Source organism: Cupressus sempervirens, chromosome 9 (assembly GCF_028749045.1).
Source record: "Cupressus sempervirens isolate cs-2001-9-10 chromosome 9, ASM2874904v1, whole genome shotgun sequence".
Taxonomy (NCBI): domain Eukaryota; kingdom Viridiplantae; phylum Streptophyta; class Pinopsida; order Cupressales; family Cupressaceae; genus Cupressus; species Cupressus sempervirens.
Window position 1 is genome coordinate 712,461,604 of NC_143126.1, and position 17,056 is coordinate 712,478,659.

A 17,056-nucleotide genomic window follows, 5' to 3' on the forward strand; every position below is an offset into this window, starting at 1 on the left:
GGACTCTACCAATCTCTGTAATTACTAATAAGATAGAAGCTAGTATTGTAGAAGTCATCAACAATAAATTAAAACAGATCAAGAATTTGTATTATATTTTCACAACAGGATTCAGAGATCAGTAAAAGTTGGTACAATCTTAAAGTCCCTCCACACTATGGACAGGGAGGTAACAAATCTCTGGTTGATAGACAAAATTGTAAATGGGCTCCTCCCCAACAGAACTGGTCCAAATTAAATTTTGATGGTGCCTCCCAGGGTAACCCAGAAACGCAGGAATTGGATATATCATACATAACTGGGAAAAGAAGCCTATGGAAGAATAGCCAAATTATAGGTTCAGCAACTAATAATATTGCCGAACTCGAGGCTCTCTTTGAGGGCTTAAAAATGTCATAAAATAGGGGTTAAGAACTTAGAAATTTAGAAATTGAAGGTGACTCTCAAATCATTGTCAATGCATGGCGAGCAGGATCTACCCCTAATTGTGTTTTAAACTCCAAACTCCAAAGCATCGCAGGTTTATCATAAAAAAAAGTAATAAAATCTCCATTAAACACATCTATAGGGAAGGAAATACGGTTGCAGATAGGTTAGCCAATTTAGGTATTGAGGGTTCTGAAATCTACAAATTCAGAAAATCTTCAGATTAAATATACTCATTTTACAAAGTAAAAAGCATTATAATCAGAATAGTGGGGTGAGTAAAAATATTAATATATTCACTGGCCTATTATGAAGAGAAATACAAGATTTTTGGTTTATTGGGTACGGGTTGTGTCTTATGCAAACACAGAATGGCTATTTCATTACTTACAGGCAGAAAAATTTTAATGTTCCCTGCTTTTTCAAGAAGTTAAATCTGGAGTCCACCCAGATCTTTCTATGGAACTCATTTAAAAGGAGCTATAGAAAAATGGAGAAGAATGAATCTTCTTCAACAGAGGATCACTGGGACTCGAGCTCAGATGTAGAGCTGGTAGATATAAAGAAAAAGTAAACAGACAAATAGTTGTGCTTCTGTACAGGATTTTTTATATTTTCATGTAAAGTTTAGGACATAACTGTAGCATCAGATCGTTTTCTTATTATAGATTAAATCCAGCATACTGTAGTTTGGGTTAAAGATATAGATTTAAAAACAGTAAGCCTATAAGATACTCATAGATGTCGAAATACTGATAGAAAGGTAAGATTTCAATTCTGTAAATAAGATGTTTAAAATAAAAACCTACAGTATACTTCTGCTCTATTTAAATATTTTATTATGCTAACATTTTGATCTAGACATGTCCAAGAGAAGGTATGTGGAGGATTTCACTCCATCTAGAAGGGAAGAACGAATAAGGCTGGACAAAGGAAAATGAAGAGAGCTCAGAGAAAGAGGAGACATGTTATTAGTTCTCAATATTTTATGTAACACTGTTAAAAATGGGGAATGCCCCTTAAGATTATGTAAAATGAGGTATGCCTCTTTAAATTCTCGTATTAATAATAAGACGAAAGTCCTGGGTGCCCGCAGTGAATGAAGGACATCGTAAAAAATTTCATTGATTAGCAAAAAAAAAAATGCTTTTTAAGGATAAAACTTAAATAACCAAACACGATTTTTGAAGTGAATAATCCATCAAAACCAAACATTGAAACATCAATAAGTAGCTAGCACAAAATCTGAGAAATAGATAAGCACACATAACTTAGATTTTTAGGAGAAACGGTAAAAACCTATTACAAAATGATTTTTGAGGCAAAATATCGCACAAAACCCATAATAATTTTTCATGGACACATTATAAAACACCTCAAAAAAAATTTGAGGAAAATAATATTAAAAACCCATCCACCAGTTTTGACGGACAAAAATTAGAAAACCCTTCTAACATGTAAAGAACAGATCTTAAATACCCTACAGCTGTGTGCACAAAAAACTCCTCCATCACAAGCAAAAATGTGGTGCCAAAACACACAACGCAACAAATCCAACTTGCTTGGATTGGAAAGATTACAGATGAACCACCAAAAAAGACGAAGCCCATAACATAGAGACGAGGCGCACAGACACAAACCCTATTGTGTGCAGAAAATCATTAGCAATGAATTGCAAACAAAGAATACTTTGGGCTTAGGCATAGAAAAATGCATCCACAAATTCCTTTTGCAAAACAACATCTTGCCACTTCCTTTGAGCTCACAAACAAAACAAACCAAGAAACGCAAACGACACAGGCTCCCAGGAAAGGGATCTCAGATTCTCAACGCTTACAAACACACAAGGTCATGCGAGGTGAAAAACCAGTGACGAAAATACATGCGCAATTTGAAAATAACATAGAGAAAAAACAATGCCTCGAATGCCCGCAAAACACTTGCCTCTGAGTCGTATATTTTACAAACAAACCCTATGAAAAATTGCAGAGTTGTTTCTTTCATAAAAATATGATTTAAAACCTTCTAAAATAAATTCCAGGAATTAAACCATGATTTTTTGTTAAAATATTGCCGAACTCTATTAATCCCGAATGACTATGTTACAAAGATTCACTACTCATAAAATGAGTGATTACAAATGGAGACAAAGTCTCCTTATAGAGAGAGAGAGAGAGAGAGAGAGAGAGAGAGCAGAATTGAAACTTTCTAAACGGTTAACTAAGAAAATAGAAATTACCTAATAAACTAAATATGTCTAAATGACCATTGATATAATATTACATACTTTATCATCCGCAACCATACCCAAGAGCTTGGTTGCATAGGGAAAAGTAAATGCAGATCATAGACAATGCAAATTCAAAATTGCCATAGCCACTAACTTCATTAACAAAAGCAAGATTGCCATAACCACTCACTATGACGAAATAGAAAGCCATACAACACATAATTACAAACTTACATTTCCAATTCACAATTTTCCCAGTTGCTTACAAACTTACATTTCCAATTCACAATTTTCCCAGTTGCTCTCAAGAAGAATTCTTATTACAATAAATATGAACTATTATAAAAAATGTAAAAATAAAAAACAAAACCTAGCAAAAAAACTTAAGGCATACTCATTCTGTACCAGAAAGTATAGAATAAGTTATAACCATAAAATTGGTGTTTACAATTGAAAGAAAAATATATGTTCTCTTTATAGCTCTTTATAGCTCCAGATAAAATTACCTCTCCTCTAGTTGTGCAGGGTCCAATGCATAATTTGCAGCCATACTCCCTCTCAAGAGACTGGCAAGCACAACAAGAAATAAAATTAAACTAGCAACCTAGAAGCATCATAAAAAAATTGATATCACTCCCAGTTGCAACTATTGATATTCATCTGCATAAATACAAGAATCAGCATGCTTCTAAGCGATTCCTTGTATAAAAGAGAACCCAAAGCTAATCTTATTTGCAACAATAACTTCTTGGACCCAATTGTTTGGCATGAAAGAGGGACGAATTATTCATATCTGCTTATACACAGGACTGCAGACTCTCATCTATAAGCTTTTCTCATAATGAACAGGCCAGAGAAAAAGGGTACTACCATCAGGCTACAGATTCATATATAAAAAACATATGTCCTTTGATAACTTATTGGTTACAAATATATGATTTTTCAATGTAAATATGAAACAAGTTCAATTGAACCCAGGCAATACCTACCTGCCCAAGGATATGAGCACTGGAGTGCCAAAACGTATCACGTCCCTCGTTGCTATCAAATGTGAATAGTTTCAATTGGCAATCGCCTTCCAGAGGCCTTGTCAGGTCCCAAAGAGTACCATTTACCTTAAGTCAAATAAGATACAAAAGATAACAGATGATTATCAAAATAATTATTTAGCATTATATCTCTAAAGATGATAAAATAAGAAATGTGGAACGAGAAACAGCCAATAGATACATTATACACATGATAATCAACGAGGTTAGAACAGTACATTAAAACATATGCATATTGAGTTTCATTGACTAAATCAAGAATAAATACTTGTACTTGGTATTAAGCCAAAAAGATTCACTGGAAATAGTAAATAAATGCATTCAAAAGACCTTATCAAACCAACATCTTCTCACTAACACTGACATACAATGCTTGCAGACAGCAGAAAGTGAGAAAGCATACATAAAAATTTGTTAGAGCAATTTTTGATGGTTTTTGTTCTCTAATCAGAAAATTGTCGAAGGTGGTTTTATCTAGTTTGTGAGTTGGAGGCGAGGGTTTTTGAGTGTCATTTTTGTTCCTATGTTCCGCGACCAAAGGATTTTGTGGCCCCTTTTTCCAGATGCCGCATGTTTTGGTTGGTCGCATTTTTCTCAAAGAATGTGGACCTTCGTTATCTCAGATCAGCACGTCTCAGACCTGCGCATTGTTTTATGCTCATCTGAGGTGATTTTATTTCTGATCGGGACGCCATTTTTAATGTGGCAACCTGCAAAAATTGCAAGACTATTTCTTTTCTCTGTTACATTTGTACTTTTGAGGCTCGCATCCATGTTTATATTGCTTCCAAATCAAGGATATTTCCAACTCGTGTCCATGTTTTCTGACATCATTCTCAATCTAGCCTGCCAACAGCTCATGGAGTGTTTTTCCTGCCCTCCTATAACCTCAGAAATCGCATTTTAAAGAGGTCATTTCCTAGTTGTCCACCCAGTGCTTTCTGTTTTTAGAAATTGCCGGAAGCTCTGCAATCAAGCATTCCAAAACTTCAGGATCATGGTTTTTTTTTCAATTGTGGGTTCTTTCTCTGCTAAGTGTTTTATAATTCTTTTTACTCAAAAAAATTATATCTAGGTTTTTTTTTTTAATAAAAAATCCTCAAAATTATATCTAGTATTTTATAATGTTTTTCTCGAAATTATATCTGGGTTTTTATAAAAAAAGTCCTAAGAAAATTGTGTCTCAATTTTATAATTTTTTCCTAATCAATTTACTGTTTGGTTTTATAATTATTTCCATAAAAAATTACTGTTTGGTTTTAGAACTTTTTCCTCAAAAAACTACTGTTAGGTTATATAAAAAAATTTGATCAAATCATCACTACTAGGTTTCCATTTTATAGCTTTTTCGTCAAAAAAATTACTATTTATCAAGTGATCTCAACATCACATCAGGGGTTTAGCAATTTTTTCCACAAATATTGTGGTTTCTTGTAGTTGGTTTTCAATCGCACCTAGAGTTGCTAGGGCACACAGTCTGCCTAGGGTTTGTCCATTTTTTCCACAAAAGTCATGGTTTCTAGCCGGCTGTTTTGGAGCATAGTGCTCATCTGCAAAAGTTTTTACCGAGTTTCTGAACATAATTGTGACTATTTTTTCTGAAGCAGTTCAAGTTTGACTATTTTTTCCCTCAAAACCATGGTTTCAGTTTTAAAAGCTAAACTTGATGCCTCTGGCTACAAGAAGGGACAATTTTTTGTTTCCCCGCACCAGGTTGGAAGGTTTGTTGTTACCTTCGTTGCCTCCAGAAGTCTACAAATTGGAGAGGGTCTTACATGCAAGCTCATTTCGGGAGTGTTCTAAAAAGAAGGGGTCAGCCTTCTATGCAATCGTGACCAAAAGTCCTGAAACTTATGACTTTTAGGGTAATTAGAACGATGACCATTAAGGGAGGGTATTAAAATAAAGCAATGTTTCTTTAGTGGTCATCTTATTTCTTAAGTTTGTTTCTGATTTTTGTTCATGTTAGCAATTGTAGATTAAGAAACATTGTCTTTTAATTTCTTATTAATAGACTTATGTCTATATTGTATATATTGATTTATAAAGTATAAATTAATTTTTAACATAGCAGATCATGAGGCCTCTACAAGCATTCAAAGAATGGCATGCTATGTATGTGTATACACCTTTGTGGTCCAAGAAAGCAACAAGAAAATGATTGTAGAAAACTAAAATCTGAGCTCTAAGGTTAAAATCTGAGCTCTGAGGATTATATAGTTGGATATCTAGTATTTGCACATCCCTTGTGGTTATTAAAAAGAGAATATCACTAGTTAGAAAATGCATTGGCAAGAAGTTTTGCACATGAAATCTTCATTCTATTAGAATATCTTTGGTATCCTAGGTTTTTGCTATATTTAGCTTGTTATTCTAGAACCTTAGTCAATGATCATTTAGGCTTTGTTTTTAGTTTTCTTAATCTGGTCTACTTTCAATCTTTATCTAGACAACTTGCTCTTTGTTCGCGCTATATTTAGACTTGCATTTATTCCAGTGTATTGGTATACAATCATTCTGTTTTTTAAAAGTTTCATGGTATCAAAGCAAGAGCCAATCTGAGTATGACCCCCGGCACTGGCTAATCTCCAAACAGAATGCACCAAAGACAAAATAAAGTCAAACATGTTTTTTGTTCAGATTCACAAAACCACAGTGATTTTTTCTCAAACTTTTTGTTGTTTTCAATCACAAAATATGCAGATCATGAAGATCAAATGGTAAAAAAAATTTAAAAATCAGAGTGTTCTCGATTTTTTGAAATTTAGTCAAGGGTACATTTTGTAGGGAGGATAGCTGCGTCCATGACTCCCTCCTAGGAGGGTTTTAATAAAAAAATCCTCAAAAATTATCTAGTGGGTTTTAACAATGTTTTCCTCAAAGATTGTCTGTTTTGTATTCTTTGATCCAAGTGTGTTTGGTTTTGATCGGTTTTCCACCTAAAAAATTGTTTTTGGTTTCTGTAATTCACAAAAATTTTGTGGTAATTTCTATCAGATATTCTTGTTATAGGATTTTTACCATTGTTTCTCAAATAGAAATACTTTATAAACATTAAATCATAGTATCATGTAGTTTGCTTTAGGGCATCCTGCTCATTTGCAACAATTTGGAGGGTTAGCTGATTTTTCGTAGCAATTGTTCTCTATATGTATCTTTGCCTACAAGGAAGGACAGTGTTGTAATCCAACATCAGGTTGGATGCTTTGTGAAAAAATTTGGTCAAAAGATTTTGCAGATTCTAAGAGGGTTAGTGGCAAACTCATCTGAATAAGCAGAGCCTATGGCAGGCTCTTGTCTCTTGTTGCAAAGCATTCTGAAGAAGGGGTCACCCTTATCTATTCTTTTCTACATAAATTTTGGCTACTCTTGATCATTGACATTCTGCAGATCCAGAGAGGGCCTCAACAGCAGCAGAATGTTCTGAAGGATTTATGACCACTAGACATGGGGTAGTTGATAAAATGACTATTAAGGGAGGGTATTAGAATATCTTTAGTACCCTAGGTTCTTTCAATATTCAGCTCATTATTCTAGTTAATGGTCATTTAGGCTTCATTTTCAATTTTCTCAATCTGGTCTATGTTTAGATGTTGTCTTCCTTTAGACAACTCACTTTTTAGTTCATGCTATTTTTTAGTATTTGTAAAACTCTGTTTATTTTGGTTCAATGGCTAATACAATCATTCCATTTTTTTCATTCACATTCAACCTTCAATGGGTTTCAGCCAAAGATATTGGAAACTAAGAAATAAAAGAAAAAAACAAGCCAATGTTCTTATTTGAATTTATTGCAGTAAGGTGAAGTTTACAAACAATTTCCAAAAACAAAACAAACACACAAGAAAAAAGGGTTGAAGTCTAAAAGGGGGGTTGTTTCGTTTCCAAAATTACCTAGGAACATAAGGTGAAGTTTACAAACAGTTTTTTTTTTAACTAAACAAACACACACAAGAAAAATGTGAAGTCTAAAATCAGGGGTTCTCTAGTTCCCAAAATAGAGAGAAGGTGATCATGGAAGCAAATGAAAAAAAAACTGCGTTACTCAAGGACATGTCCTTGGGCCTAAATTACCCATCCCTATCCCAAGGACGTTCTGAGTATGTGGCGATTGCCCATGGATGTTGCTTAGGTACCCAAATACACCACTATTCAGCTGGAAATGTCCCAGACTTATAGTTTTGTGGACCTTATTAGATTAATATTGTAATATTTAGTATCATGGTATGTAACTAATTTTCTTCTACATCAATTAATTTTTAGTAACTTCTTGTTCTTTAAGTTATTTAGTTAGTTTAGTAAAAAAAAATTATGTTGTCTTTAGTTCTCAATCATTTTTTGTTATAGAATAATCTTCTTGAAATTGCCTATTTCAGAATTATTCCTCTCCAATGTTTAAAATTGAATATCAATCTATTATCATTTCAGGCCCTACCTCCAACTCACCCTGAAGGGAAATATGTTAACTTTTTTCTCTCATTTCAACATTTGTGTGAAAGAGGAAAAGAGCAGCAACAAGGGCATGAGACTTTGAAGCAAGCCATTGAGAGAGGAGCAGCAAGCAAAGGATAGAAGGAAAGGTGATTCAATCTAGGGCAATGGGGCTACAAATCCTTCATAAAGATAAGATTCATCTTTCCGTTATTTTTTTCCGATTTACTTCAAAGCTTGGAGCATGATATGTCCGTCTTTTTATTTTTGGCATGCTTTCAGTTTATTGTTGCATTTAACCACATGAAAACATGAGCAGCAGTGAGAGTGAAAGTAGCAGTGAGAATGAAATGGAAGTAGTTGGTAGAAATACAAGTTCAAGTCTTGAGGAGGGTGGTAGTGGATAGCAACCAACCCCATTTAAGTGCCCTTCAAAAATAACAGAAAATTATGCATAGGGCCATTTCAACACACAAAAAAACTCTTATTAAATATTACACCTATAGTTATAAATCAAAAAACAATTAAGGGGCAAGTAGTGTGTGGAATTGTCATGTTTGTTTGACACGTAGAAGTAGCTACACAAGGGGTACAGTCTTTTGGGTGTAGTTTGTAAAGAAATAAAAGAACATGAGAAGAGAGTGTCATAGATTGCACAAGGAGGCAGAAATGGGGAAACAAGATGTGGCTATGTTGGCACCTTCTTTTGCAAGTGTGAAATCATCTATGCCTAGGTAATCTAAGACAGTAGTAGTCAAGTTGGCACAAAAGGAAAGAGGAAGATGAATGGTGGTGACAATGAGCATCACTTGAAGCTATGTTAAATGTGCAAGCACAAGAAGCTACAAAGCCTTCCATTGTTGATTTTTTTTTGCTCATGCCATCCCACATGTTCATGTGGCTTGTTCACCATTATTGGTCCCTCATTCATACCCTCTAGAGATCATTAGTCGTGCACTACCCTCCTAAACAAAGTGTATTCCAAGGTTAATGTGCTAATGGAGGATATGAACAACTTTGACGAGGGCAAGTTACTCTATTGAGATGGACGGTTGGGCTGATGTTAGACATCAGCTGCTGATCAATATCATAGTCGCATACCCTACTGGATCTTATCTTCTCGAAGTCATAGATTGCTTTGGGAAGCATAAGAGCGCAGACTGTTCATTTAGCATTTTGAGATATTCCATAGAGGTTGGGCTTGCTAATGTTGTGCAGGTGATCACCAATTCAAAACATGTATGCAACTCAGCCGGTTTGATGATAAAGGATGCACACAAGCACATTTTTAGACCATATGTCCGTAGTTATACTCAAGGTAATAAAACCTTTTAAATTAATTTAAGAATTGAAATAACTTGTTCTTTTATACTTAAGATCAATAGTTACATCATAAAAATAGCATTAAAACATAACAACTCCTACATTTAATAAAAATAAGATGACCTTTGTGTTTTCATATTTTCATATTTCTAAATAAGTAAATGTCATAACATTTTTATTTAAACATTTTTTTGATTCCTTAGTGCTACCCATTCAAACTCTCTCTCTCTCTTTTTAATATAAGTATTATTAAATATTTGAGCAATAGATTATTCATTATACTCGTGTTCACATTAAAATTTATATTTGATAATTAATAAGACAAAATCATTAGTGATTTAATAAGGGGAAAAGTTCTCTCTAATGTTATATTATGAAGAGAGCATTTATTTAAGTATCCAAAAGACTTAAACTTATTGGATATAGAAATTATATGCAATGCAATAATATTTGATATGAAAATTTTGTATTAAAATACATTCTACAATTATTTGTGATTATGCAATTATTAAAATCTTTGTAATTTAACTGATAAATCTATTACTAAATATACAATAGTTATTTATAACAAGAAACATGATTAAAATTGTAATGAATATCATTTATGATTATTAATGCAACATTTATTACTCCACTCATATTGTCATTACCACAATACAATAGCATCCTTCAAGGTAATGTTACAAACTGTCAATTAATAATTAACATTAGTTTTCTAACTTCTTAATGACCTTTAATTTAATTAGATGATAAATGGTTATATAAAAACCTGTATATAGCTTGGTTAAATTAACAATATTGAATGTGTTATTTTAAATGATACTACCATATTTGGGTTGAATTTTTTTTTTTTTAAATTAAAAAGTGAGTTTCTTAGTAAAATTTTGAGCATCACACAGTTCAAATCTGAAAATAAATTCAGCTCAAATCACTAGCTCAATTATTCACAGTTAAATCTCCACAACTCATTACAATTATCCCAGCACCCCCAAAAAATGCCCAAATATGAAATGCAACCGTAGAAGATGAATATTTTTACAGGAGCAGCAGGGATAATTCTTGTGCCGAAGATACAATAATATACTGTAACATTAGAACATTAATATTCTGCAACTTAGGAAATGAACTTGGCAAAAATGAGCAACATATTAGGCCCATTGTGATGCAGAAATGGAGCACAACGAACACCCCACTTCATATGGAAGTCTTTGGTCTAAATGCCAAACAGAATGTACCAAGGGATGGAAGGGTCCGTCCAAGTGATGAACAAGAGGTTTTAGATGGGTTCACATAGGCTATTAATAAGATGTATCCATAAGATCAGATGCCAATACTTCGCACACAATTCCTCAACTTTGCAAATCTTTGTGCTCTAACATTGAATATAACCTAGGTGAGGCTGAATACAGCTATATTAACTCAAACTGACCTGATTGAATGGTAGACATGGCACGAGAAGGATAAAACTATTGACAAAATGCTCAGCACTCTCCTCGGGATTTGTGACAGGACTAACTGCCTCCTATGGATTCCATAAGTCTAGTAGTTGTATTGGGCATTGACAAGTTGATCATTTGGTGCAATGGCAACCACACTTGTAACAAGTGGTATCAGAGCTTGGTCACATGTTTGAATCTCCTCAAGTAACACTAAGGGGGAGATTGTTGGCAAAATGTACAATGCTCCCCTCAAGATTCGTGACAAGGGAGTAACTGCCTCCTATGGATTCTATAACTCTAGTGGTTGTATCGGGCATTGATAGGTCGATCTTTTGGTGCAATGACAACCACACTTGTAAAAACAACACAATTAAAGGTGCTTGCCACTTGCGTCCTTGCAAGGGTGGTAAGTTCCTCTAGTACAAAGAGACTAGGCCCACAAATGGCTCTATCCACTCCATCAAGAGGAATTAACTTACCTCCACACGAACTAAGAAACTAGTGATTAGGCATAGTGTTCTTTGACTTTGGGATCCACAAACTCCAGAGTATTGATAGACTATAACTATATAGAGGGATGTTGATTCCGAAGACATCGTTCAAATTAATGAGGATGAGAGACCCAAAGGGTTGGTTGGGATTTCGATGGATGAGGTAGTCCTAATAGTGGTAACGAGTCAGATGAGGACTCCAATTTTGATACAAAGATGGATGTAGGCTAGGGGGTAGCAAAGTTCTTTTTGTTTTTTTTCAACTATCTTTATAAGGCAATTGAAATGAAACTAGATGGCAGCAGTGTAGCCTTAGGCATTTTGTATGTTATTTTTTAATATCAAATGCATATTGATTATTGAGGATTGACAATGAATTATGAACACAAAAGGTATATGTTAAGATTCTATAATGTACGTATGCATATTTTATCCATGTTTTCATACGAATATAATGTATATATGCATATTCTATCCATGTTATCATATGAACATTTAAAATCTCCCCATATGTTTTAAATTTTCCCCATATTTTATATAATTGTCCACTTTGCCATCCCCAAGGGTAACCTTAAAAAAAGTAGCTAGAAGCTGAAAGGAAAAATAATGAGCAAGAAAAATTGGTTGCTGTTGAAATATAGCATCAGTCAAAGTGATATTGAGTACTTGAATTCATGATTTACATGAACATTGTTTTATGTCTTATATTATTGATAAGAATAATTTTATATATATATATATATATACACACACATATATGTTTATGTGTGTGTGTGTGTGTGTTTGATTATTCCTAAATGACTATTGTGTTATCGGTGCTCTTGAATATATTTGTTACTGTCACCAATTGGTTATTAGTAGAAAGCAAACTAATTGTACTTGCTTATGCACTGAACAGTGATCAGTTATGTCCACGTAGGGACATGACCCTACGTGGCCTTTGGCCATGTAGAGTCATGTCTCTACAGGGACATGACTTTCTTCATATATAATATAGAGCAATCGGGAAGGACTGATATCAATCACAAGGCATATACAGTCCCAGCGATTGCTCTCTCTCCAGCAAAACAAAGATATTACTCAAGTCAAGATCGTCTATCCTTCGTTGCTGTACAAGTTTGAATACTGTCACAAACAGACTGCCATTCAAGTTCAAAGATCTGCATCATTAGAACAGTACAGTCAAACTGTTATATTAGTAAGTAAATCTGAATCTGTACAGTCTAATAATAGTTTGTATCTCTATCAGAGATCCTGCATTTACAGTTGCAGCTTGAAGAAATGAAGAAAAACAAAAGAGAAGCAACAAAACCAGCTCAAGTGTTACAAAGAAAGAAACAAGAACTGGGAATTTAAGGTCTGTAGAAATCAGCAATAAGGGTATTATGGTCATAGTTATAGGATTGAATTCAAGGAGAACTACCAGATTGTCTAGATTCTTATTGTAACCTTTTCACACATCACCCCATTGCAAATGGGGACCCCCTCTTTTGTCATAGGCCTCATCTTTTTCACTTTCATTCTTGGAGTTTTTGGCACAGTCCCCTAAGGTTCCTCATGTTTCAAATGAAAATTGGCGAAATTGGCCAAGTCTAGAAGAAAAGTGGTTTTTCACCTGGCTCCTAGAAAGGAAACTATGTTTGTTAGTGAATCAGGTTAAGTGTGAATGAGAATTGACCTTTTAGAAAGACTGTCAGTGAATTTTGAATTGATAAGTAGGAGATATTTTCCACAGCAAGTCAAATTTTGATATTGCTATAAGGATTCAACTGTGCATTTTTGGTACCAAACTCATTAACAAATGATTCATGACTAGTGGTTCACAAGAACCCATCTCTCGTGAGAATGAATGCAAAAATTAGCCATCACGAGAATGAATGCAAAAATTAGCCATCACTACATTTAGGTGATGCTCACAAGGGTGAAGCATTGGGACTTCCCAGGAGGTCACCCATCCCAATACTACTCTAGCTAGAACGCACTTAATTACAGAGTTTCTTCCATAGTTAACCCCACTACTTGCAACCCCATTTGCAAAACCTTCAGCAAGTGTGGTGCCTTATTAACCATTCATTAGAAAGCCCCTTGAGCTCGTCAATTGATAAGTATGAGATATTTCCCATGGCAAGTCAAATTTGGCAATGTCTAAACAACAAACTAAAATGTATATCTTACCAAGGGGGACACATATTTTTTCAAACTCCGGTTATATCTTTTAAGTTTTAGTTTGCTATTTAGCCAATACCGCCAAAGTTTGATATTGCTATCAAGATTCAACTGTGTAGTTTAAGTCAAACTCATTGGCCCATGATTCATGAGTGGTGTTTCGCATGAACCCATCTCTCATGAGAATGAATGGAATGCTAAGCACTCATTGCATTTAGGTGATGCTCACTGGAGTAAAGCATCCCGACTTCCCCAGAGGTCACCCATCCCACGACTCTCCAACTCAAGCATACTTAACTACGGAGTTTCCTCCATGGTTAAACCCACTCTACTTGCAGAACCATTTGGAAAAACCTTCGAAAGCGTTGTGCCTTATGAACCATTCATTATAAATCCCCTTAAGCTCATCAATCAATAAGTAGGAGATATTTGCCCCTCTGAGCATCACCTAAGTGCAATGAGCACTAAGTGTTACGTTCATTCTCGTGAGAGATGGGTTCAAGAGAGTTGTTACCAATACATCATGGGTCAATGAGTTTTAGTCCAAAAATTACATAGTTAATCCTTATAGCAATATTGAAATTTTGAATGTTTTGAATACTTGTTTTTTGAAATTTCCTATTTTTTGTAAGTTTCGCAACGTCCCCATAATGGCCTTATTTTGAGTTTGAAAATAATTACTATTTTTAGTGAATTGTGTCTCTAATTGGCCTATTTTTGTGTTTGAACAAACTTATTACTTATAGTAAACCTATTTTTTGCAAGTCAATTATGGTAGCTAATAAACTATGACTAAGGAAGAGGAAAAAGGGTGCCCAAATTTTATGTCAAGAAAGTTGAACAAGTCTAACAGTTCATCAAAATTTACCAAGTCTAAAAAAAGCATCTCCTAGAAAAGCATCTTTTGATAAGCAGCACCCAAAAGCATTGAAAAAGCAAGGAAAGTTGTAAATAGTCCTCATTCTAATCCAAAAAAATGTTAAAATTCTTGGAAATTGTTGCTCCAATATCAATTTTTTTATGGACGTGTATTGATTACTAAAATTTGCTTCAGCTGAAACTTTAACTCTTGCAAAGCTAAAACCACTCTCAAAGATCCTGAGAGTATTTATATAAAATTTAACTTATGAGTACACTTAAATTTTATATGCAAGGAAAGTTGAAAAAAATGACTAAGTCATGAACAAAATCCACCACATGCATGGATTTGCACCCAACCGAAAAAAATCATCCACTCTAGAATTGACGCCCAATACATAAAATCCTTCACTTGGGCTAACATTTGCCCAAAAGCGCAAATCCACTAGATCGTAGGAAATTTGCTCAAAGTGAAAAATTCACTACTTGGCACAGATGCGCCCATGTGTGCCAATACAATGGTAGCAAGGAATTGCACTCAAAATATAAAGTCTTGCAACAAGTCCCATATGCGCCCACAGGAATAAATTCCATGGGGCCAAAGAAAATGGCTAAGCTAATGAAAAATCCTTCATGACCACTCAAATTCACTCAAACTTAAGAGAAAATAATGTGAAAACTTACGAAGTTTGAAGGGACAAGGTCTGGACAAAAGGAATAAAGCAATGCAAGAAAATGGCTAAGTGTTGGTAAAGTGTGGATCCAAGGAACATGAAGTCAACAAAAATGACTAAGTTACAAAAATTCCATGACATACTTATGAATGCCCAAAATTGAAAGTGTGAAAGAAAATGGTCAAGTATGGATCAAAACACGTATGAAGATAACAAAAATGAGCGAGTCATTGAAAATTACAGGACACCCAAAGAAATGCTCACAAAGTGGAAAATGGAAAATCACTCAAAATGATTATACTAGATAAGAAAGAAGTGAAGAAAAGGGAAAATGGCCAAGCCTGAAAAAATTCCTTTACAAGGTTGTGCATCAATAAGAGAAGAAAGCAAGAACAATAAGTTTTTAGAGGGAAAACATGTGAATTTTAAAGGGAAGAAAAGTTTTTAGAGGGAGAAGAAGGCAAAAGAGTTTTGAAGAGGTGATTTGTAGGGAGTTATAAAAGAAATTCCAAAGAACTAATATTAAAATTATTCAAGAAAGATGATTGAGAATTTCAAGAGAAAGGGTTTCTTTTAGAGAGAACGAGGATTTTTAGAGAGGGAAATATGGAAGAGTTTTAATGTGTTATATTCCTTGCACGATTCTTATGTCAATTATTTATTTTGCAAGAGAAAGAATCAGTTCTAGATGTTCAGAAGACACTCAAGTCCCAGAATTCCAATTCCAGTTTTCCATTCAAGGTTTAGGACTTCAAGGATCAAAAGTTAGCAAGTGCAATCTATCTCAAGAAGATGAACTCCCAAGCAGGTAAGGGAAATAATTTCAATATAAGTAATCAAAGTTGGATCTAGGTTACAAAATGACGCAAATAGAAAAAACCCAAGTCTACATGGCACCTGGCATGCTATTGTGGCACCCAATCATCTCCATCAACTAATCAAAGGTCTCCTCTCAAAATTCATTGCATTATGGAAGGGAATCAAGAATAATCTATTCAAAGAAGACAACATTTAATAAATAGTGAGCATTCATTTCACCCAATTATCCTGCTTAGTGGACTTACATAATATGCATCTATTACCTCACCTTGCTAGCCATGTATATTTCTATTAGTCCATGTGGGCCCACTTATTAATTGTAGGCTCTCACTTCATTCCCCAACTCTAATCAAGGTTGAGGTGGCGAAATTTGGACCACTTAATTTGTTTCAATCCTAGCTGCCCATTGTAATTTGAAACCTATATAAAGGCCTTAGTACTCATTTGTAAAGGATGGAATTTGGAGATTATTGCTTATGAGCTACCAAAATTATAAAGTAGTTGTTGAAGTTCAATGATTTCTAAATGTAATTTGGTGCTTGCATGTTCTCTTTGGTGCTTGCATGTTCTCTTTGTCCCCTCACTTAGAGTAGATTTGTTTTTAGGTAAGTAGATGAATGTCATTGATAATAGTGCTATGGTGGAATCGTCTTGTTCATACCTTTTGTTCTTAGGTGTTTCCTATGCCCAGCATACAATTGGATCTGAGCCATTATGTGAATGCTTTATTTCTATCTTCGATGCACATCGTTCGTCTTGATGGTGTTCATTGGGATATGAAAATTACTTGCACAACCCTTGAAGATTGCGCCAACTTTTTGTAGTTATTGAGTTTGGTGAAGCAAACTTTGGTGGATTTCATCATAGCAATACTCATCTTTCATGTTCTTACAATTAGAATAAGATTACTCAACCCTAATCTTGTTTACTTTTAGCATACACTATGAAAAAAATCCAAAAAGAGTACTCACATTGCCATATCATTTGAAATCTCTCATAGCCAGTATGGTTCAAAGTCAACTTGAGGAAATGAAGTAAGGCCCTTCGTGATACCAACATATCGCAATCACCACTGAGCTAATCCAACCTAGAAGGAACCTTGTAAATTACCTGTATGATCTCACTTGTAATCTTAGTATGCGTGAAATTT

General features: G+C 34.4%; 1 protein-coding gene across 1 annotated transcript in view; it reads right to left on the minus strand.

Annotated features, from left to right (window-relative positions):
* The window catches only part of LOC149540707 (threonine--tRNA ligase, mitochondrial 1-like), a 131,002-nt gene that overhangs the window by 93,625 nt on the left and 20,321 nt on the right, over nt 1-17,056 (minus strand). The window contains exons 3-4 of the mRNA XM_089801805.1: nt 3,646-3,771; nt 3,163-3,222 (exon numbers count right to left, since the gene is read on the minus strand). Coding sequence (XP_089657931.1) covers nt 3,163-3,222; nt 3,646-3,771 — 186 coding nt within the window. The remainder of the gene's footprint in view (nt 1-3,162; nt 3,223-3,645; nt 3,772-17,056) is intronic.